The sequence below is a fragment of the Sus scrofa genome, chromosome 5 (genome assembly GCF_000003025.6).
Source record: "Sus scrofa isolate TJ Tabasco breed Duroc chromosome 5, Sscrofa11.1, whole genome shotgun sequence".
NCBI classification, from domain to species: Eukaryota; Metazoa; Chordata; class Mammalia; order Artiodactyla; family Suidae; genus Sus; species Sus scrofa.
In genome coordinates, this window is record NC_010447.5 from 100181111 (window position 1) to 100206063 (window position 24953).

Genomic DNA, 24953 nt, shown 5'->3' on the forward strand with positions numbered 1-24953 from the left:
ATTTGAAATGGAAGTCCAGAAATTAAACTTAAAAATATGATTTTATAATTTCATCTGATAGCTTTGAATAATATTTTGCTTTTTACTTGCTTTTTCCCATTTAAAAAGTAACCTAATTATTTCAAATTTTAAAAACATTGAAAAGAGGAGTTTCCTAACGTGATGCAGTGGGTTAAGGATCCACTGTTGCTGCACCTGTGCTGTAGGTTGCAGCTGTGCCTGAGATTAGATCCCTGACCCAGGAACTTCCATATGGTGCAAACACAGCCCAAATATAAATTTTTTTAAAAAATTTAAAAAGGGACTAAGAAGAGGCATACCATGTAGCTTAAAAGTTCATGTTTAGTTTATTTGTCAATCCAAGTGTTACATTTACATTATGTATTTCTCAAATGTTAAAGTATCTTGTTTAAAAATTCCATCGAAATTTGGTTTCCACGGAAAGCCAAAAAATAGGTGCACCAAGGAAGGAATCAAAAAAAATTTTTGAGTGATAAAAAATTAATCTACACATTTAATTATTTTCTATTTAATTTATTAATTATGTATTTTTTTCTTCAGAATGTTCTAATTCAAGAATCAGAAACATTCAGAAAGAATCTGGAAGAATCTTTACATGATAAGGTATATGGAGGTTTACATTTTGCCATGTTTCTATTTCACGCTGATGAATGTTTTGTTGTAAAATAAACGTAATATACAATTTTAGGATGCTATCTTTTAAAATATCTTTAATTTTCATATTATACATGCAGAAAAATGAACATATATAGGGAGAGCTTGATAAATTTTTACAAACCAAACACACAATATCAACACCCCGGAAGCCCCATTTTGTTAGCATATAATCACTGTTATCCTAAAGGATAACCACTCTCTTGATTTTTAACAAAAAAAAAAAATTGTTTTGACTTCTTTTGTGCTTTATATAAATGGGATAAAAATGTATTTGCTGATCTGTGTCTATTTAGAGATTTTATATTATTTTAGCCAAATGTATTAAATACCTATTGTGTATGATAATTGGGCTAAGTTGGGAGTTCCCTTATGATGCAGCAGGTTAAGAATCCAGTGTTGTCACTGCAGCAGCTCAAATCTCTGCTGTGGCACGGGTTTGATCCCTAGCCCAGGAGCTTCCACATGCCATGGGCATGGCAAAAAAAAAAAAAAAAAGTTCTAAGTTATATATTTGCAAACATGATCTTAGTTTTAAAGTATCTGAAAGTCTAGTTGAGGAAAGAAAACACAAAACAATGAGTTGTTGAGTAGCAGATGCCAAGTGTCACATGAATGAAACAGATGGTTAAGAACTACAGGTAGAAGAGCTCACCATACATCGCAGCTGTAAAGAGGCTTCAGAAGGATTTAAGGAAAGGTAGGTGGTGCTGCAAGCCTTTCAGATGCAGTGCATGTGCCCTGATTGCAGGTGCTTAGTGTGGAGATGGGGTGCATAGTAAGTTTGATATCTTAAATAATAATGGGCATAAAGATAAGTAGGAACAATAAATGGAATCATTTATTCTTATTGGAGGATTTGTGAAAGACTAGACAGATAAAGGCCAGATGATGAAATGTTAGAAACTGATTGCTAATGATGTTCCTCCTTCCTTAGCGTGTAAAATTCTTGTTAGCAGTTTTGTCTTATTTCCTTTGGTTCAGCGTAGCTCACTAACTTAAGAAGTGACTTAGAAATGTGTACTGAACGAAGATGGCAGGAATGGAAATAGAGGAGGAGGAAGGAAGGGAGGGAAGAAAAGAGGGAGGGAAGGGAGATCTAGCAACAGTATGGCAAATGGAAGGTATTGGAAAAGATGAGACAATAAAGTAGAAACAATTAGAGTTTTATCCTTATTGAATGCTACATATTATGATGTTAATTTAAAAAGCCTATTCAGTCCCACAGTCAGGAGGTACACACCCTTACCCCTAAAAGATAGATTAGAGCCATACGACATGGTGCCTAGAAGATAGCATCCAGTTCTTTCGGAAGTAGTCCATAAAGTCTACATAAAGATGACATTTCATCAGGCTCTTAAAGGCACATACAATCTTAACAAGTAGCAAAGAGTAGGGAAGAAGATGAAACCCATGCAGTAGCATAGAAAAAAAAAAAAAAAACTAACATGGTTGATTTGCTGAATCACCAGAAGTTTTCTCTGACTGGTATGTATTTAAAGAACTAGTATGTGACCAGATGGTGAATTTTGGACTTGATCCTGCTGTGGAATGTTATGTTATTCAAAGTTCTGTGTGCTTCTGGCAAGATCCCCAGAACCCACTCCCCAACCACCTACCTAAGCCTTGTAGCTCCAGCAATCTGCCTAAGCAACCAGCAGACCTAGTCATTCCATGCCTTGCATCAACGTTCATGTCAACCCCCAGAGAAAGCAAGTATCAGGTCATACCTCATTTCTGAATATCATTCCATACAGATGAGCACATTTCCTAACCTAATCACATAGAACTCCTATAACTCCTCAAATTTCCACATCATTATCTGTAACTCACAGTCCATTATTAGCAAGATCCTCAGTATAAGCAAGCTCTTCTTTCCATGCTTTTCTTCATTAGCTTGATCTCTAAAATTTAAAGTTCCTAGGATGATCCTGAGATTTCTTCCCTATGTTCAGTCCCCGGTAATCTCATGGATTTAAATACCATCTATAAATTGAGCACTTGCAAATTTAAATCCCCTACTGGGTCCTCTTCCCTAAGGGGGTTCATGTATTCAAGAGGCAACTCCATATCTGTGTGGACACATGATCACCTCAAATTTAACAAGTCAATCCTCCCAAACCCCTAAACACTACCAATACCTAACTTAATCCCTCCCACTAGCAGTCCTGCCAGTAAATCGTAACTTTCTCTTAGTTCCTCAGGTTAAAAACCTTGGAGTTATTCATGAACCCTTTGTTTATCTCATACCCCAGTCCCAGTGCCACAGCAACTGCCAGTCTCTTTCCAATGCCATTGTTATCAAAGCCATAATTCTCTTGCCTATATTTTTGGAAGAACATAATAATTGTATTTTTCCCCAATGCCTCCCAATCCTATTCATCAATCCATTCACAACCTTTAGGATGATCAGGTCTGACCACGTCTCTGATGAAAAATTCCCAAGTATTTCCTATCTCCCTCATAACAAAAGCCAAAAAATTTAAAATGGTCTACATGGATTTCAGGCATACAATGACCAAACCCTGTAAGCATGATTTTCTAAATCCAGTCCCTTTTGTCTTTCTCCTTAACCTTTCCAATCTAGCCACAACAGCCTCCTTGCCCTCTCCCTCTCCAAATATATTTTCACTAAGAGGCATTTGTCCCCACCCTTCTTTCTACTTGATATTCCTTTTCTTAAGGTACTTTTTAACTCCCTTTCTCTACCTCTTTGCTCAAATATCACCTTGTTGGAGAACTCTTCCATTACTCTGTTTGCTCCTTCTTAACAACACACGGTGGACCCAAATTTTTATTAGCTTTTCTACTAGATTGTGAATTATACGAGGGCAGGAAATTTGATAGTTCAATACCATACCTTGGGACCTAGCACACAAGAGGTGCTCAATGTACATTTGTGGAAATAATGAATAAATGAATTAATAAGCACAATAAGAAAATAGAAAATTTAAGCAAAGATTTTATTTGATCATGGATGGCTTTTGAAAATGATACATCTAGCAGAAGAATGTGTGGGGAGGAGACTGAGGGAGCAATGCCTTTGTAGAAGCTGGTAAAATAATTCAGGAAAAGGGTAAAATGTGTGTATTGTAGGATGGTGGTAAAACAATTTAAAAAGCAGATAAGAGAAACATTGCAAAGGTCACACTAACAAAAAGTTGTGGTGAGAAAAAAAATATGCATCCAGTAAAATGTCCAGTATTGGCCATTGGGAAAAATAACAGCAATAGAAAATCCAGAAAGATACTTTAAAACAGTTATCATATCATAAAATTTATGATCACAAAAAGAAAATTAAGTGCTTGAATGAGCATTTATTAAGGGCTATATAATCATCTTTATCTTCATAAATCTGCAGACTGAAACTGATAATGCCAATCTGAGAAAATTACTAGATGCATAAATTATTGTATCAATATCAAGCTAATAACTTTAATTCATATCAGGTGATGATTTTTCTTCATCCTTTTAATCCCCTCGTCCTTCTCTTTCACTCATGGTTCCTTCAACCCTTGTAGGTTGGTAGAAACCCTTCACTTATTGTGGAAATAGTGTCTTTTCTTTATTTTTCAAATTGCTTGACTTTCTCCTCTGATTTTGAAGTGATGTATCTGTGAACATTCATGGCTTCATTCTCATATGCTCAGAAGAGTTTAGGATTAGTGAGTGTTGGGAGAGGTAGATAAATTGTTACTGATTTCTCTTGTCACATTTTCATTACAAAGAGAAATCAGGCATTTTTTACTGGCATGTCTAACAATGTTTAATAAAATATACTATTAATCAGTTTTCCATTTTTAAAAATTCATTCAGCTTGGTGGTTTGTTTCATCATAATTGAGTGTGGTACTATTGGCATATGCATATCATCTGAGTAATTCTTCTTTGATTTTTAGGAAAGATTAGCAGATGAAATTGAAAAACTGAGATCTGAACTTGACCAGCTGAAAATGAGAACTGGCTCTTTAATCGAACCCACAATATCAAGGTAATATTACATTAAAAGCTGATCTGTAGTTCACCAAAAATCAGCGTGAATTTCCTTATGGTTTCATGCCTCTCAAAAATCATAAGAAGGCATTTCCTGCTGCTCAGCAGACTCTGCACTATTTTGACTCCTTGTTGATTTACAGCTTCTATGCACAAAATATCTAATTTGGTAATTCTTCAAATATGCAATAAAATATAAAGTAATACATACGTTTTGTAGTCTGCATTTAATACATAGCTAGAAATATATAAGAAGAGTCTTAAATGAAAAAAATGGAACTGTATATACAGAAATTACATCTCTTTCCAAGAAGAGGCATCATTTTCTTCACATGCAGAAATGTTTTCAAGGTTTAACGTCACTGAAGAAATATCATTGGTTATGATCACTTAGTATCTACTTTGTTAAAGTAATCACAGTGAACAGTAAAGGAGAAGTTACATGTTAAAAAAAATTCAGTAGGGGTTCCTATCGTGGCTCAGTGGTTAATGAGTCAGACTAGGAACCATGAGGTCGCCAGTTCCATCCCTGGCCTCGCTCTGTGGGTTAAGGATCAGGCATTGCTGGCAGCTGTGGTGTAGGTTGCAGATCCTGCTTGGATCCCGCATTGCTGTGGCTCTGGGGTAGGCCGGCGGCTAGAGTTCTGATGCGACCCTTAGCCTGGGAACCTCCATATGCCACCGGTGTGGCCCTAGAAAAGACAAAAAGACAAAAAAAAAAAAAAAAAGAAAAAATCAAGTAAATTTATTTGTACTCATCTGCTATTACTTAATACCCCATCTGAAGAGAAAAAAAGCAATTAGCTGCTCATTTACTCTCCCAATAGACAGATCAAACTCGGTAATTCACATATAATTTTCTTTATGCTTAGGGCCTTCTATTTAAGTTGATAAGTAACCACAGAAGGATCTCCTCATTATAGCATTTATTTATTAGACAACGCAATATCAGCTATTTGAAACAGACTGTTCCTATATAAAAAAGTTCATTTTTCTTGGTCTTATGCTTATCCTAAGGATGTTAGCTCCACAAGGGCTGGAATATTTACCTGTTTCCAGTAATGTAATCTCAGTACTTAAAAAAGAAATCTGCTGTACAATTTTTTTTCTACTGTACAGCATGATGACCCAGTTACACATACATGTACACATTCTGAAAAATAACAATAATAAACTGATTAGGTTATCTCTCAAAAAAAAGGAAATCTGAAATATAAAATACTCTCAATAGATATTCTTGAATAAATGCATATCTACTAAAGTGTTTATTTAGGTGAGCAATCCAAATTAAAAAAAAAAAATCCTAGAAGAGCTTATATTCTAGTCAATGTAAGTATTAATAAAAACAAAACAGTATTTTGAATTCAATTTAGTATAAGAAACACAATTCTGCAGGTATAAATACACCCAATGAACTTTTAAATATACAGGTCCTTAATTTTGAAAACAATGTTTATTTTCTAAACATTGTATTATGATTTATACGTCATAAATCTGAACTGAAACTGTTGATTCAGTGACATACACAGTGATGGCAATGATGGTGGGGTAAAGGAGAAAGGAAAAAGCGGTAAAAAACCAACAGATTATTTTATAAAACTGGCATTATCCACTTAATAAATTAAATATATTTTAATGGGACCAAATGGCCGCTTCATTGTCTTTTTGACCTTCATTTTGAGAAATACAGAGTTATAAAGATGTCGTCTAAAATTTCATCACTAGGGAGTTCCCGTTGTGGTGCAGTGGTTAACGAATCCCACTAGGAACCATGAGGTTGTGAGTTCGATCCCTGGCCTTGCTCAGTGGGTTAAGGATCCGGCCTTGCCCTGAGCTGTGGTGTAGGTTGCAGACGCGGCTCAGATCCCGTGTTGCTGTGGCTCTGGTGTAGGCCAGTTACTACAGCTCCGATTCGACCCTTAGCCTGGGAACCTCCATATGCCACGGAAGCGGTCCAAGAAAATGGCAAAAAGACAAAATAAAATTAAAATGAAATGAAATGAAATGAAATAAAATAAAATTTCATCACTGGAGTTCCCTGGTGGCTCAGCAGGTTAAGGATTTGGTGTTGTCACTGCTATGGCTTGGGTGGCTCCTGTGGCTCAGGGTTGATCCCTGGCCCTGGAGCTTTCACGTCCCTTGGGCATGGACAAACAAAAATAAAATCGTATCACTATAGTAAGTTATCATGGCCTAACAATATGACATTTCTCCCTAATGAAGGATTATCAGGGCAGCTTGTGATCTGCATGTAGAACGGTTATTCTTTGATACAACAGATTGTAGCCGAAACAACACTAGACTAAAAATAAGAGAACTAACGTTCCTAGGTCTTTTTTGGTAAGCAGGAAATCCCATCACACACATCAAGTATTATAGGAATTATTAAGATAGATAATTTACATAAGTTACAGGATAACTGAGTATTTATCAAATAGCAGTTATTTCTTGAACATTTATATTTCTCAATACGCACAAATGAAAAAGAAACAATAAAAAACGATGTGCATGAAAACTTCATCTTCTAGCGTTTGATCTTATAGGTGGCAAGGCAGGAAGCGATGAGATAAAGTGAGTGAATGCCAGTAACGAATATCCTCCACCAAGATCTCATCTGAGAGGAAAGTAAAATGAGGTGCATGGTGGCAGAAGGCCTGCTTGGCTCAGCTCTGGGGAAAGGCAGGATCTGGATACTTGGAAAGAACAGTGGAGGATATCCCAGAAAGCGAAAGAGTGAATAACAGGTTTTCTCTAAACTTATACTTGATTTATCTATGCAAGTTCCTTTGTGATATCATATGCAAGAGCGACAGAAAATTCAGGAGGAGAAACTACATGGTTCTTTGTTTAAAGGAACCATTGACTGTATTGTACCTTACGTCTGCAAGTACCTTTCAAAATAATGTACAGAGGAATAGTTTTTAAATCGAAATATATGGAAACAGTGCCTCTGACAGATCACAGAGCTGAATAAAAGGAGAGAGGTGAGGAGTAACTGCTTTAGAAGGAGCATGGGCGTTCCCATCGTGGCACAGCGGGAGCGAATCCAACTAGGAACCATGAGGTTGGAGGTTCAATCTCTGGCCTCGCTCAGTGGATTAGGAATCCAGAGTTGCCCTGAGCTGTGGTGTAGGTCACAGACGTCGCTCAGATCTGGCATTGTTGTGACTGTGGTGTAGGCCGGCAGCTGCAGCTCCAATTTGACCCCTAGCCTGGGATCCTCCATATGCCACAGGTGCGGCCCTGAAAAGACAAAAAAAAAAAATAAATTAAAAAGAAGGAGCATAAGCAATGAGCTCTTCCACAGTTGGTGCTGGTTCAGGTCTTTTGTTTTTTTCAAAACCAACTAGTACTTTCTACTTTGAGACCGTGACATTGGTACTACAGTGGTGATAGTAGGGAAGAATACGTGTTCCAGGTAGAAAATGCAGGAATACGAATTTGAGGACTTTTATAATTGAGAGAATACCAGGAGCTGGAACAGTATATGATGATGGGACTTTTGAGCTGAGACTTTAAGAATGTTAACCACACAAATGTATGAAGAGACTATTTCAGGCAGAAAGAAGAGCATGTTCAAAGGCTCAAAGCAGAAGAAATAGGAGTTTGAAGAAAATGAAAAACATTTAGCACAGCTAGACAACGACAGAAGGCAGAGAGTAACTAGAAGTGAAACTAGGAAGTAGGAGGGGCCCAGGTGGAGGGCTTTGTAAGGACACTGAAGAGTTTTGAGCACAGTGTTGGTGGGACCAGAGCTGTGTTTTGTTTTCATGTTTTTATAAGTGACCTGGAGTCGAGAGACACAACAGAAAACAGTACTCCTAGGATGATGAGTTATAATTTTAGAAATTCAACCCTGATGCCCACAGAGACATTACCCTAAGCAGCCATGACCTAAAGTAGAATGTTCTGGAATGTTCTGAAATAAACAGCTCAGACTGTATTATAAGCAAATGTATTCATTCATTGTCTTACCGGATATTTATCAAGTCCTTATTACTTGCTAGGAATACCTCCTTGAGCATACAGTGGGACTAAAATCTGACCTTTGTCTTCTCAAAGCTCATACTCTCCACTGTAAATAAAGACTGAGAGGTGTGCCATTTAATGAGTATGGCCCGGTTGGTTAGTTTTTAATATATGACTAATTCATAATAAAGCCATTTTACTTGATTAAGTCTCAGGTTCATTGCTATAAAAACAATAGCTTTCACCTGTTAGGGCGATAATTCCTTAGTTCGTTTGCTTTGATGATCAGTTTGGCAAAACACCAATTAGGTCGGTGTCCCCTACTTTTTCAAAACCCCACACTTCACCTAACCTTTTATGATCTTGCCAAATATTTGGGAATGTGTGTCTCTGTTCACAAAGATAACTACAGGTGAGAGCAGGAACCCCAAGTTCAAGAGAAAACACAGCTCTAAGCACATTTCCTACTGGTGATGGATCAATCCATAGGACAGGATGCTGCAGCTGATATTATCATCATTATTATAGCAGTAAACTGAATGTGCTATAAAGCTAGGTATAAATAATGTTCCTGGAGAAAGCTTTACTGCTCTTGGATTATAATGTACTTAATCATCACGTTTATTGAAAACCAGTATGATGTATTTTCCAGTTGGAATTTTCAACTGTTTTGTCTCAGAGTAGATTTCAGAATTAAACGTGCTTATCAAAAGGTTTTTTTTCTACCTTTTTGGAACAATGTCTTATCAAAAGCTGAAAAACTCTTCTGGTGATGCATCTTATTTAAAAAAATAAGATTATTAACCTTGGGTCAATCTAATTTTAAGCATTTTGTTGATTTCCTAAACTGAAAAATAGAGTGTTAGAAAATAGATAATTCTGGGACCCAAGAAGTCTACACTTCTTTATTTTGGGTTAATGAGGAATATTTAAAACAAATGCAGTGATAAATAGCATGGTTTGGGATCTCCACTAGATAGCTTAAACTAAATGGAGCTGTCAGAATGTAAGTCAATGGATTTTGGTTGCCAATCTTAACATGTTTCATTCGTTGGACTACTGCATTTGAAAATTATAAATAATAAACAGAAAGGCTTTTATGTTCTAAAAAGAGAAAATGAACTTGACCTTTGGAATGAAACCAGTACTGGAATTTCTGATAGAAGCCTCTGAAGAAACCTCTAAGAGTCCTGACTCTTCGTCAGTTTTCTTCCTTGAAGTTTTTTCTTTTGCTCTTGAGGGTTTGGGTTTTCTTCTTAGTTAAGCAGTGGATAGTGATTTGCCAGTGAATTTAATTTTTGAGATTGAGCATATTTCACACTTTCCTTTTTTCCAGAACTCATCTAGACACCTCCACTGAGCTTCGGTATTCTGTTGGGTCCCTAGTGGACAGCCAGTCTGATTACAGAACAACGAAAGTGATAAGAAGACCAAGGAGAGGCCGCATGGGAGTGAGGAGAGACGAGCCAAAGGTTACATTTTTTTTTTTCCCCAAAGGTTAAACTTTTGATTTCAGGTCTTTGATGGTTTTAAGTAACACACTCTTCCAATTTGTTTAGTATTTTAATACTGAGAGAATTTGTTTTTATTAGGTGTGATATATGACATTTTAAAAATTATAACTAACATAAAACCTCTGCTATGTGCCAAAAGTTTAACTACGCATGTCTCAAGTATTTACCTACCTAACCTTATAAATTGAATATTACTTTTTAAAAATTTATTTATTTGTTTATTTATTTATTACTTTTTAGGGCTGCACCTGTGGCATATGGAGGTTCCCAGCCTAGGGTCGAATTGGAGCTGTAGCTGCTGGCCTACACCACAGCCACAGCAGCACAGATCCAAGCCGTGTCTGTGACCTACACCACAGCTCACCGCAATGCCAGATCCTTTACCCACTGAGGGAGGCCGGGAATGCAACCTCATGGTTCCTAGTCCGATTTGTTTCCACTGCGCTGTGACGGCAACTCCTGAATATTACTTTTTGTACTAATTTCAGATATGAAAAGATTGAAGCTCAGAAATAATGTGTTCAACATTACCAACATTACACTACCAGCAAAGTTGTGGAGTCAAAACTTGAGCCTGTATTTGTGTGATTTCAAATTCCACGCTTTTATCAATTATACCATACCATATTGTTACATAAATGGACTTTTGGTTTGCCTGGATATATAAGCAATAGCATTCATATTGTTAATTGAAATTACTTACATATTTTAATAATAATTAGCACTTTAACAACACTTTGAGGGTATGTACATAGATTATTGAAAGTATTTATAGAGAACTGTTCATGATAAACTGTAGTGCATTCCCAGCCTCTCATCTAGCCAATAACTTAAAATCGTATGCTGCGTATGTTAAGAATACAGGTTTTTGTTTGTTGTTTTTATGGCTGCACCAGCAGCATATAGAAGTTCCCAGGCCAGGAACTGAATCTGAGCTGCAGCTTCAGCAGTGCCAGATCTTTTAACCCACCGCACTGACTGGGGATTGGACCTGTACCTTCACAAGCAACCCAAGCTGCTGCAGTCTGATTCTTAAACCACCGTGCCACAGCAGGAACTCCTACGGTTATATTTTATGGAGAAGCTATACAGTTCCTTTGTGCCCTAAGTACAGGTTGTTTTCCTCAAGCTCTCATTTATGTATCCAAAATATGACCTACTTGTCCTGATGAGCACATAGGCTCTTGACATCCTTTGATTTTTAGTTGGCACCTATGTGTCGTGTATGTTAACCCCTTGTCGTAGGCACTTGATATAACTTGAATGGATAAATAAACAAGTGAACAAATGAAGAGTAAATTAAGTCCATCTCAATCCTTTTCTCATTTTTATGGGACAAATAAATTAGTGCTCCTTGGAACCCAAACAATTTGTAACACAGTTACTTACTCAGTTCCTCAAATCTTAAGTCAATACTCAGGTCAATATCATGTGGTCCCCCCAAAAGTCATTTTACTTCATCACAAAAATGAAAATCAATTTTTTTAAAAGCAGAAAACTCTAGGACCTCTCTTTCGACTATCTCCTACCTTCAGGTCACAGCTTGAAAAGCACCAGTCTATTGGTTACTCAAGACTTTCATTCTTATGGAGGATTTATTATATCACTTTTAAAAAGCCATGTAAATTAGTATACCTTGGGCTTGAAAAAAAAAATCATTGAGGCATTTAAGGGACCAAATTAGTGGAGATGAAATGAAATCACTTTGCAATATTTTTATTAATACTTTGTTAAAATATTGGGGAGAAAATTCTAGTGTAATTTATTGCATGATAATATTTGTACTCTCAGCCTATAATAAACAATAGGTAAAACTAACTCATATAAGAGATGGAAATGCTTAAGTACAAGTGAACAGAGATTGTCATATTGGAAACAAGTAAAAATGTTGCAAGCAGAGATGCTTTAAACTCCTTGCTACCTTGAATTTGGGTTGAACTCAAAAATCATGCCAAAGTTTGTCATCTTTATTCCTATTAAAATATTGATAATTGTGCTGAAAATTAGTACCTGCCATTACTTAAGTATCAAGGAAGTATTTTATTGAAATGATAAATTAAGATTTTAATAACTGGTTCTATTCTGGCAAAGTAAGCTATAAAATCATATGTGCTTTTAGCTCTTATTTTCAGAATAGTGCTTTGAAAATGAGCAATATGATAAATACTGTAATTGTTCATTTACCGTCCAGGTGAAATCTCTTGGGGATCATGAGTGGAACAGAACTCAACAAATTGGAGTGCTAAGCAGCCATCCTTTTGAAAGTGACACAGAAATGTCTGACATTGATGATGACGACAGAGAAACGATTTTTAGCTCAATGGATCTTCTTTCTCCAAGTGGTCATTCTGATGCCCAGACTCTAGCCATGATGCTTCAGGAGCAGTTGGATGCCATCAACAAAGAAATCAGGTGAGTCAATTATTCTGCAACACTGTAAATCAACTATATTTTAATAAAAAATAAAAGATTTCTAAAAATTAATATAAAAGGAATATATATGCATGAGTAGCTCACTCTGAGAAACTGGTAAAAAACATGAATCAACTATACTGTCAAAAATTTTTTTAATTATTTATGACACTCTCAAGAGATTAGAAGACCTAGATTCTCAAAGGGTGATCATTAGATCAGAAGCATTGTCATCACCAATAAAGTCAGAATCTCAGACTTTACCTTGCACCTGCTAAATAAGAATGTGCATTTCCTCAGATTACCAGGATAAAATTAGGACACGTTTTGTAAGAAGCATACATGAAAAATATATAGATTAATGATACTGCAGCAATATAAAATAATGGGGTAAAGATAAAATCTCTGATGAACTTTAAAACACTTTTCAACAAAAATTTACTATTTAAAAGATATCTGTGGTAATAAAGTACATTTTTTTTGTCTTTTTAGGGTCATACCTACAGCATATGGAGGTTCCCAGGCTAGGGGTGGTATCGGAGCTATAGCTGCTGGCCTATACCACAGCCAGAGTAATGCAGGATCCGAGCCACGCCTGCAACCTACACCATACCTCTCGGCAATGCCAGATCCTTTAACCCACTGAGCGAGGCCAGGAATTGAACCTGTGTCCTCATGAATACTAGTCAGATTCGTTTCCACCACACCACGACAGGAACTCCCAGGTACAGTCTTAAGGTACATTTAACACTGCAATAAGATAATAAATATTATGCAGAGTAATGTGCAGCCAGCTCCTTAAAAGTATTTAGACCTCAGAGTGAAATTAACTCTGACTGAATTATTTCATTGTAGATATCAAAAAAATGTGCTATCATCACACAGTGAATAATAGATATTATCCAAGAGTAGGTGACGTTATGGAGTTGAAACTGTACAAGTTAACGTTTCACGCATTGAGCAATGTGTCTCTATGTCACTGATGGTTTCACTAGGAACGTAGTATATACCTTCCTGAATCCCAATGGAATTCATAGTCCTTTTCTATCATTAACTTCCATAATCCCAGTGAAAAACCCACTGTGGCAAGTAAGTTTACTTTCTTTCAAACTTCAAGAAACCATTTTCTTTTTAAAGGCTGCACTTAACAGCATATGGAGGTTCCCAGGCGAGGGGTTGCATCAGAGCTGTAGCTGCTGGCCTACACCACAGCCACAACATGGGATCCAAGCCATGTCTGCAACCTACACAACAATTCATGGCAATCCCAGATCCTTAACCCACTGAGCGAGGCCAGGGATTGAACCCGCGTCCTCATGGATACTAGTTAGGTTCGTAATATGCTGAACCACAACAGGAACTCCAAGAAACTATTCTTAACTGAGCTTTTAAAAAATGATAATTTTTTTTTAATTTTAACTATGCTTTTATTGTTTCTCTGGCTTTTGCTGAAACTGTTGGCCTCCAAATATGATTCAGATTACCTAGTTCCCTGCTATCACCATGTAGTTTCTCATTTGGATGACAGTCATAGTTTCTGTCTGGTTTCTTTGACATCTGTGGTTTCTCCATCTAATCCACACTACCACTGCAGTCAGTGAAGTGCAGACTTCTCAAATCCCAAGTGTGCTTGTGTAACTTCCCTTTTTCAAAGACTTCAATTGCCCTTAAGACAAAGAGCAAAATCCTTCCTACGGTCTACAGAGCCCCACCTGCCTCAACATTGTCGTCTCTCTCACACGACTTGAGTCCCATGATACTGGCTTCAAGTCCTTCAAATATTCCAGACTCTTTCCTTTCTTCTGGAACATTCTCCATAGCCCACACATTTTGCTCTAACACCCACTTTACTCTCACTCACCATGAACAGCTCCACCGTAACTTCTTTCGTCCTTAGTTCATTTTGCTGTTCTTTGGCCCTTCAGTTCTTTCGCTTCATGAGGTTGTGAGGGCACGAAATCTATCAGGTTTTGCTTACAGTTTTATTTCCAGATCCTAACACTTTGCTTGATAAATTGAAAGGGCTTTATACATATTTGACTGCTATAAATAGGAAAAATAGTATCAAACAATTTGAAACTAAGTAACTTTTTTTTTTTTTTGTCTTTTCAGGGCCACACCCATGGCATATGGAAGTTCCCAAGCTAGGGGTCAAATCGGAGCTGCAGCTGCCAGCCTGCGCCACAGCCACAGCAATGCCAGATCTGAGTGATGTCTGTGACCTACACCACAGCTCATGGCAACACCAGATCCTTAACCTACTGAACGAGGCCAGGGATTGAACCTACGTCTTCAAGGACACTGGTTGGATTCATTTCTGCTGAGCCATGGAGGGATCTCATAAATAACACTTTCTAACTGTGCAGCTAATGCTTAAACTCATTAAATACATTTTAAATCAAGTTTGTATTTCGTTTTCACCGAAAATACATACACACCCTCAATAACAACCTCACTCTCTCCAGGGGCTCTTGGTTTTATTATATTAGAGTGGTAATTCCTAGTCACAACCTTGGCCTAGACTAATTACCTAAATAATAGGTTCAAACTAATGCTCTTCAGTGTTTTTCCCTATCCCTTGTACAGTATTTGTATGATATTAAAAATACATGAAATTCAACTACATAGTAACACTCAAAACAAAACAAAACAAAAAAAATAGGCACCTTGTTAAAAGCTATGGTGATCTGCTAACACCAACTGGAATTTAAATCTGGCCAAGATTTTTTCCATGAATTAATTTGTCCATTAAAAAAATAATCTCTTCACTGTCTTCTTCAATGTTCACTCATCTTAAAGGAGAGATCAAATTACTTCAGACTCATTTGCCACTGCAGTGTTTATTTATGTGGTCATCCGTGGTTAGCTACCATTTACCCTGCCTTATGTCTGTAGTCTTATTTATCCTTTCATCCTTCTGTATGATTCCTAAGGAAATTTCTCCTCAACCCAGTGGAACATTCTGAAAGAAATGTATTTTGATGTTATTTACTTTGCTTTCCATACATAGGTCAAGATGCTAAAGATCAATGAATTAGTTATTTTTCCAAATACAATGAACATCTAGGGAGCACTGGATTTTTGTTCGATTAAACTTCAGTCTATTTCTTACCTAACTAGTTCCACTAGGTTTAACTCTCACTGTAGTTAAGAGAATACCTAGAGCTAATGACTACAGGGGGTTTTTGTTCAGCAGAACCGTATTTCCTCTCACCAGATGGTTCTTCTGAAGGAGTCCTTTACCACCAATCATTTTAAAGTACAAACTTCCTTTTCCATTGAGATGCGTTTAAAATATTAATGATGTTGTACTACATTCCTTGATTAAACCTCCCTTTGGGATTCTGATCTTTTAGGTGAAATTAAAATGGCCCCATGAAAATAAACTTCAAAGTAACAGAATTCGTATACTGCGTAGGTGTAAAAAATTATAAGTGAGGAGTTCCCGTCGTGGCGCAGTGGTTAACGAATCCAACTAGGAACCATGAGGTTGCGGGTTCGGTCCCTGCCCTTGCTCAGTGGGTTAACGATCCGGCGTTGCCGTGAGCGGTGGTGTAGGTGGCAGACGCGGCTCGGATCCCGCGTTGCTGGGGCTCTGGCGCAGGCCGGTGGCTACAGCTCCGATTGGACCCCTAGCCTGGGAACCTCCATATGCCAAGGGAGCGGCCCAAGAAATAGCAACAACAACAAAAAAAAAGAAAAAAAAATTATAAGTGAGACTAAATATACCTTCGTGCATTTTAATGACTATTTTTTATAGCAGTTTAAGATTGATAACAAAATTGAGGAAAAAGTACAGGATTTCCCATATACACCCTGGCCCTGAACATGCATAGCCTCCCCCATTATGAACATCCTTAACCGGAGTCGTGCATTTGTTACAATTGATGAACTTAAATTGACACTATGTATCACTCAAATCTATGGTTTACCTTAAGGTTCACTCTTGGTATTGAACATTCTATGTGTTAAGAAAATGTATGGTGATGTATAGCCGTCATTATGATATTATACAGAGTATTTTCACTGCTGTCAACATTCTCTGTGCTCTGCCTATTCATCCTTCTCCCCTTCCCAACCCCTGGCAATCACTGATCTTTTTACTGTCTCCGTAGTTGCCTTTTCCGGAGAGTCGTATAGTTGGAATCATGCAATATGTAGCCTCCTGTGGTTGACTTATTTCATTTGGTTATATGAATTTCTTATCCCTCCATGTCTTTTCATGGCTTGATAATTCACTTCTCTTTGGCATTGAATATTATTCCACTGTATAAATGCACGAGTGTATTTATCTTTTAAACTACTGAAGGATATCTTAGTTGTTTCCAAGTTTGGGCAATTATGGATAAAGTTGCTCTAAGTATCTGTGTGCAGGTTTTGTGTGGACATGGACTTTCAGGTCCTTTGGGTGAATACTAAGGAACACAATTACTGGATTATATGATTTGTTTTATATAGTATTTGTCGTTCTTCCTGGATTTGAATGAGTGATTCCTTTTCCATGTTAGGGAATTTTTTGGCTGTTATCTCTTCAACTATTTTCTCCAGCCCTTTCTCTCTCACTTCTCCTTCTGGCTCCCCCACAATGTGACTGTTGGTGTGTTTAAAGTTGTCCCAGAGTTCTCTTACACGGTCCTCATTTCCTTTCACTCTTTGTTCTTTATTCTGTTCTGCACCAGTCACGTCCACCAGTCTGTCTCCTGCCTCACTTATTCATTCATTCTAGTGAATTTTTTATTTCAGTTATTGTATTTTGCATCTCTCCTTATTTAATCTTTGTTTTCTATTTCTTCAATGTTTCTTGTAATTTATTGATCTCTGCCTCCAGTTTGTTTTTGTTTTGTTTTGTTTTTTCTTTTCTTTCCTTTTTTTTTTTGGTCTTTTTGCCATTTCTTGGGCCACTCCCATGGCATATGGAGGTTCCCAGGCTAGGGGTCTAATTGGAGCTGTAGCTGCCAGCCTATGCCAGAGCCACAGCAACATGGGATCTGAGCCGTGTCTGCGACCTACACCACAGCTCACAGCAACACCGGATCCTTAACCCACTGAGAAAGGGCAGGGATCGAACATGCAACCTCATGATTCCTAGTGGGATTCGTTAACCACTGTGCCACGATGGGAACTCCTTGTTTTGTTCTTTCTTTTCTGAGATCTTGGATTATCTTTACTATCATTACTCTAAAGTCTTTTTCATGCAGGTTGCTTATCTCCAGTTCACTTAGCTGTTTTTCTGGGGTTTTGTCTTGCTCCTTCATTGGGTTCATATTTCTCTGTCTTTTCATTTTGTATGGCTTTTTGTGTAGTCCTCTTTTTAAAGGCTATAGGATTATAACCTCTCCTGCTTCTGGTGTCTGCCCCCTTGTAACTAAAATGAATACAGGGGCTTGCGGCAGGTTTCCTGATGGGAGGGGCTGGTGGGACTGGTTCCTGCTCACTGGTAGGTGGAGCTGAGTCTTGTCCCTCTGGTGAATGGGGCTTTGTCTTTGGGTGTGAATAGAGACCCCCTGTGTGCCTGGGAGGAATTAAGGCAGCCTGTATACTGATGAGTGGGGCTGTGTCCCTTTGCTCTTCAGGAGACCTCCAAGACCCACAGGCAGACCTGACCCAGATTCTCCCAGAGTTCATGCATTGCCCTGGGACCCAGTGCACATGAAGCCCTATGTGTACCCTTCAAGAGTGGAGTCTCTGTTTCCCCAAGTCCTGTGGAGCTCCTGCACTGAAGCCCTACTGGCCTTCAATGCCAGATGTTTCAGGGCTCCTCCTCCCAATGCCAGACTCCCAGGCAGGGGAACCTGATGTAGTGTTTCTAATTCTCATTCCTGAGAGAGAATCTCTGTGATATAGTTATTTTCTAGTCACTGGGTCATCCACTGGTTGGGTATATTATTGCTTATATCACAGAAAGCACCCCTCCTGCCATCTCACTGTGGCTTCTTCTTTGTCTTTCAGTGTAGGATATCTTTTTGGTACCTCCCAGTCTATTTTGAAGATGGTTTTTCAGTAGCTAGTTGTAAGTTTGCTGTTCTCATGAGAGGAGCTGTGCTCGAGCCCTTCTCCCCCACAGTCTTGTCTCTTCCCCAGGCTGAAACACTTATAATTGTGTATGTTTAATTTGGTAAGAAACCAACAAGCTTTTCCAAAATAAATATGTTAAAAAAACTTTGCAGTGATCACAGCCTTAAAGTTAAGGGTTATGTCATAGGAAATCCCAATAAGCCACTGGTAGTTAAGAAAAGATATCTCAACAGAGGTGGTTTGTAACCCACACTTTTCAAACAAACTATGGTTACACAGTTTTATTATAGCAATATCCAAAATATTTATAGATTCAACTTAAATTCTTGAAGTAATCCAGTTAAAGCTCTTTATTCTTTGTGTTTTTATAATAAACAATTTATGCATACTCTTAAAATGTCTCCCTATTTAAGTAAAAATAGTGATAGTTCTTTGTCTTTTCAGAAGCATTTATAGCAATAATAATTAAACTAGTTTTAAACTATCTATAGATAGCTAGCCTGATGCTTATTTAAAGTTAATCTGGTTCAATTGGTATTAATGTTAAAAAATACTCAGGATTTTATTTGAATGAATGGTTGTTATGAATGGCCATTTATTGAGGATTCTATCCATTACACTTTTTCCTTGCGTAGAAGGTAAGATTCAATGGCTTTATTGAGATTTGAATTTCTAAAAGTCTCATTTATTGCTTCTTGAGTTAAAATTAAGATTAGGATTCATGACAGAAATTAATTAGACAGTCAAGCTTTTAAAAGAGCTTTAACAGGTCATAGTAGAAAAGGGGGTTACATTCAAAGTAGGGAGGAATTATGTGTACACACACACACACACACACACACACACACACACATCATTTGAAAAGAGAATCGTTTAACTTTTGGCTGGGAAGTCTCTGGAATTTACTGAAAGTTAATATTGCCTAGAGAAAAAAAATGAATATATTATATTTGATATAAAATGTACACAAAGTATTTATTTAATGAATTTCAAATAACATTATAACAGCATAAAATGCATCAAAATTAAACTATCTTTCAGGCTAATTCAGGAGGAAAAGGAATCTACAGAGTTACGTGCTGAAGAAATTGAGAACAGAGTGGCCAGCGTGAGTCTGGAAGGCCTGAATTTGGCGAGGGTCCACCCGGGTACCTCCATCACTGCTTCAGTTACAGCGTCTTCACTGGCCAGTTCATCTCCCCCCAGTGGACACTCAACGCCAAAGCTCACCCCTCGAAGTCCTGCCAGGGAAATGGATCGGATGGGAGTCATGACACTGGTATGATTTGTCCAGAGAACCTTTGCCCCCGTTAGGAATAATGATGCATTAGCTGAAATACTGGAGTTGAGTCTAAAGGCTTTCTGTGTGTCTTATTCTTTTTCTTTTTTTCCCAACGATGCTACGTGGTAGGTACAAAAATGAATCTTATTATGAAGTGAGGAAATGTAGCCTATGTAAGTGTAACTATCCCCAAATCACATAATAAGTAAATAAAAGAGCAGAAATCTAAATATCACATCAGAAATCTGAATGACTTAAACCATTAAATATATTTTTTATTGATATCATGATGAAGTCAATTGAGACCGGGTTTTTTTTTAATACAATAAATTATTAAAAATATTTATTATAATTGCTTCAGTATACCAATGTCAAATATTATAATTTTATAATAAACAAAATATGGTTTTTAAAGAAAAGTTATCAATAATAGTTCAGTAGAGAGCAGAGGTACCTGAAATGTTGAAATATGAGACAATTGTCCATGTTCAACACAGCAAGTAAAAAGGAGTTGAATTTTCTTCAAATTTGCCAACTCAGAAGCATGTACTATTCTTTTTTTTCTGTGGTTACCTGGGAATATGTTGAAATAACATCAATAATGAAGATTTAAATACTCTGAACTGTTTATGGAGGTAAAAATTCTATATTTTTGTAATGAATATTAAAAATATACTATTAAAACAAGAAAACTTCCAATTAAAAATAAAAGTTTGGGGATGGAGATTAATTAAAATGCAAATAGGTCAAATAATATTTTATATTTTGCCAAATCTAGCACAAATATAACAAATGGAGGAGAAATTAATGACTGCAGAATAATATCAAGTGTATGTAGGATTTCTGACACTTTACAGAAGTGTCACAACCTGCGTCTTCATGTGTGTGTAATATTTGAACAAAAAAGTTAAGCTCGTTTTCTAAATGGCATCTTTAAATAAATACATTGCAATAATGTGTATTTTGGCTAAAAAACTGTAAAATTTATTTTCATTAGAATTAATTTACGGAAGTTCCCATCGTGGCACAGTGGTTAACAAATCTGACTAGGAACCAAGAGGTTGCAGGTTCGATCCTTAGCCTTGCTCAGTGGGTTAAGGATCCAGCGTTGTCATGAGCTGTGGTGTAGGTCTCAGATGCAGCTCAGATCCTGCGTTGCTGTGGCTGTGGTGTAGGCCGGCAGCTACAGCTCTGATTAGACCCCTAGCTTGGGAATCTCCATATGCCACGGGAGTGGCCCTAGAAAAGGCACAAAGACCAAAAAAAAAAAAAAAAAAATATGTAAATGCACACATTTGTACATATAAATTTATAAGGAAGGTATTTTTCTGCTTGGGGTTAGTTTATCTCATATATACCTGTGTATGTGTGTATATATATGGGTGTATATATATAAAATTAAAAGATATATGTATATATCTTTTAATTTTATCTTTATAAACTTTCTGTTATGTATATCAGTATAGAAATGTTTTTCTTTATTTTGCAATTGAGAAGTGAAACAGAAAACTGTTTATATGGTATTATGCTCTACAGTTTTTGGTAGTTTGGGATGAGGCATCTGTTAGGATGCTGGGAAGCTTGAGATCACACAGAAACAGTATACATCTCCCCAAAGGAGGCCCAAGTGCCTGCATAGATGAGACGAAAGGGAGTGTTTCTGACTACAGACATGTGCATTGGATCTTCATTTATGCATAGTCTTCTTTACCCCCCTCTGTATTTCATGGGATGATGTAGCCCCATATTTATTTCTGACTAGCTCACTCCGCATGTGCTTTGTATTCCCTAAGGCCCACTGTCTCATATCTCACGCATGAACACATGACCCCATCATGAAGTCCTGCCCCCCCCACACCACCTAGGAAATTTCCTCTCTAAAATAACTCCCTGGATGGGTAGTTTTAAATGGTAAAAAGACATTTATCTGTAAAAGAACGGAATGAAAACAACAAAGAAAGAGTTAAATTACAGACACTGTTTAAACCTGTAACACAGACAAATGATGATCATTAATTAGTTCTCTTTTATGTTGTTTTTATTACTGCCACTCACAGCCGAGTGATCTAAGGAAACATCGGAGAAAGGTACTGTACGTTGCTTTTATGTGATTACTAGTTGAATATTGCTGTTTTTTCTATGAAAGCTTTAAAATTATATTTCTTCTAATTGAAACATTTTATTAACATAGAAATAATATTGAAAGTATTTAAGTGTCTTTGAATTGTTTAAATATGATCATAAGAGCAAATAACTCAAAATAAAATTTGGTTTCTAGGGTAATGATTGGACTATGGGGACTAAAATACCTGATTTTCCACAGAATTTTTAGACCTCTGATGGTAGAATTAAATAGTTTACTGTCAGTACTAGAACAGTGTTGCTTGTTTTCAAATGTAGGTTTTAGCATTTTTCAGATGTTGAGACCAACCAATCAAGAAACAGTCGCCAGTAAACAAAGCTTGTTACTCACACTTCCCCAGAGCAGGAGGCGTGCCATGCTCTGCCCAGCCAAGGGGAAACACTAGGTCAGGGCAGGAATTTTTATTGTGGTTTTCATTGGAAAGGAAAGACAGGGTAAGCAGGCCTAGGATTGGCTAGTTTGAATAATTTCACTGGGTCTAAGTTATCTCTTGTTGTCTGATACCTGGCCTGGGATGGTAAAGGCAGAGTGTAATAGCCAGAGGGAAAAGATGACTTGAGGTACAGTCTAGGCTGGTTGGTTTGCATACGGAGGACACACTCCAGGAAAGTAGTTTGTGTCTCTAGGAATTAGCTAGCCCTGTTAGGAGCATTCTCTCCTGGGTCTGCATGGCCCCAGATGTTAATGCATCAAAAATACAAAAACACAATTAATATACTTCTTTCCTGTTTGGAATGAAGTCAAGAGAATACATATTGGATATGAGAAACAAAATGGACTCTAGTTCTGATTGACAAAATGACATCTTTTTAGGTAATTGAGAATAATAGCAGAGCTCAGAGATATCAGTGGGAAAGGTTTCAAAGATTCAATCTATTATCCAGTGTATTAATATGTTTTTCAGCATCTTCAAGATGTGGTAGTCAGCCTATGGAAGCAGATACTTCTGGAACCACAGAATTTTTTTTTTTTTGTCTTTTTGCCATTTCTAGGGCTGCTCCCTTGGCATATGGAGGTTCCCAGGCTAGGGGTCGAATTGGAGCTGTAGCTGCCGGCGTATGCCACAGCCACAGCAACGCAGGATCCGAGTGGTGTCTGTAACCTACACCACAACTCCTGGCAATGCCAGATCCTTAACCCACTGAGCAAGGCCAGGGATCGAACCTTCAACCTCATGGTTCCTAGTCGGATTCGTTAACCACTGAGCCATGACGAGAACTCCGGGAGAACTTTTTTTTTAACTAAGGGAGTCCTTGTTATACTTATATGGCCTAGATTGATTGAATTTGCTTATTTTCTGTCATCTGTCTTCTTTTGCATCTTCTCCCTGGCACTGCGAGTTAGTTCTCACCTGTCATATTTACCATGTATAATGTTATTTTCTTTGACTTCCTCCATGACTTAAAAGGTTATGCTGGAAATATAGAAAGAAATCTGAGTAGGTAGTGTAAAAAAATTCAGTGAATAGAAGAAAAAAAAATTATAAAGGACGATCCTGTGCAGAAATACAGCCTCAGGAAAGTCAGGGAGTAAAGAGAGGTTTGGTGAGAAAGGTAGGTCATGGTAAGAAGATCACAAACTAAATGTATTGAGCTATATGCATGATTTAATTTGCACTTCAAAAGAGCATACTAAGTACTATCACTTGCATTTTATTGACAAGGACATTTAATCTTAGAGCAGGTAAGTAATTAGCACATATCATTCAACAAATAAGAGAAATCAGGAATGAAATCTGTCTCTGAATATGACCCCTTTCTTTTCCTCTTTGCTTACATCATGTGAGCTCTAAATATTACTCAGAGTGCGTGTTGTCTTTAAGAGCTGATATTTTGAAAACTGACCTAGTTTGACTGGCCATGTGGAGAGAGGAGGGCATTTCATTAGTGAGTGTCTCAGGGAAAAAAAAAAATCTGGACCCAGGAAGTAATCAGGCTCAGCAGAAGCAATTGTGGGAAACAGTCATGGTCATATCATGCAAATGTGAAAAAATAAGTGCAAATTAGGAGGAGTTTGAAAACCTGCTTTCTGAGTTCAGATGAGAAGTGAGTTTAAAAAGACCTTTCCGCAGTATGGACATCATGCTGAAAGCAGCTCTTGAAAGAGTCTTCTGGTGGCTCTGTGCTCGTTGAAATGGAAAGAGGAAATCCTATTAAGATGACTACCTAACTTGTTAAAAAGTAGTCTAAACTCAAATGACAAGATCCCAGACAAGCAAATTCATTAATTTCCTCCAATACATGCAGTCTTTATCATACATAAATGCTTTTTATGCATAATGGCTTAATGTAGAAATAAGCAAGACATTGTATAGACATAAGATAGAAACATAGCTTTAATTTTTTTTTTTTTTTTTTGCTATAGCCATGTTGAGAACTTATTTCATCGGATCTTCTAGAATCATATATCTTTTAGCTACACGTTCCACAGTCTCTCTCTCTCTCTTCTTCTTCCTCTCTCTCTCTCTCTCTCCCTCCTCTCCTCACTCTCTCTTCTTGATCTCAGAGAGACTGCAGTGAGTGATGGCTTGAAGTGACATTTTAATTCTCTGCTCAGGAATTGAACCTGGGTGGCCTGGATGAAAACCAGGAATCCTAGCCACTAGACTAGCTAGAGGCTAGGAGCAGAATTACCCTGATTCTGGCCCCCTGTTGAAAGCAAGAATGTTTCCAGGAGGCAAAGACTGTAAAGAGTTTATTGTTAGAGTCGCAGGACAGCATATGGGCGAGCACACGGAGAAGTGGTTTATTTATGTAAGTCAGAAACAAAGTAACACACACCCTAAAGAGGGGTGGGGTGCAGGTGTTGCCCTGAGTAAGGAGCGCACCAGAGTGGTGATTTAAATCTGTATAGGACAGTTCTTCTGGGTCTTTGTTTGCTTTTGGCCATTTAGTTTATTTCTCTCACATGACTGGACACAGGACCCTCCCCAATATTCATGCACATCTTTT

General features: G+C 37.4%; 1 protein-coding gene across 25 annotated transcripts in view; it reads left to right on the plus strand.

Moving 5' to 3' along the window:
• PPFIA2 (PTPRF interacting protein alpha 2) overlaps nucleotides 1-24953 on the plus strand; it is a 460439-nt gene that overhangs the window by 362520 nt on the left and 72966 nt on the right. For all 25 annotated transcript variants that reach the window (XM_021093032.1, XM_021093042.1, XM_021093039.1 and 22 more), the window contains 6 exons: nucleotides 562-624; nucleotides 4574-4665; nucleotides 9973-10108; nucleotides 12342-12562; nucleotides 19619-19856; nucleotides 21917-21946. In XM_021093032.1, the coding sequence (XP_020948691.1) occupies nucleotides 562-624; nucleotides 4574-4665; nucleotides 9973-10108; nucleotides 12342-12562; nucleotides 19619-19856; nucleotides 21917-21946 (780 nt within the window). The remainder of the gene's footprint in view (nucleotides 1-561; nucleotides 625-4573; nucleotides 4666-9972; nucleotides 10109-12341; nucleotides 12563-19618; nucleotides 19857-21916; nucleotides 21947-24953) is intronic.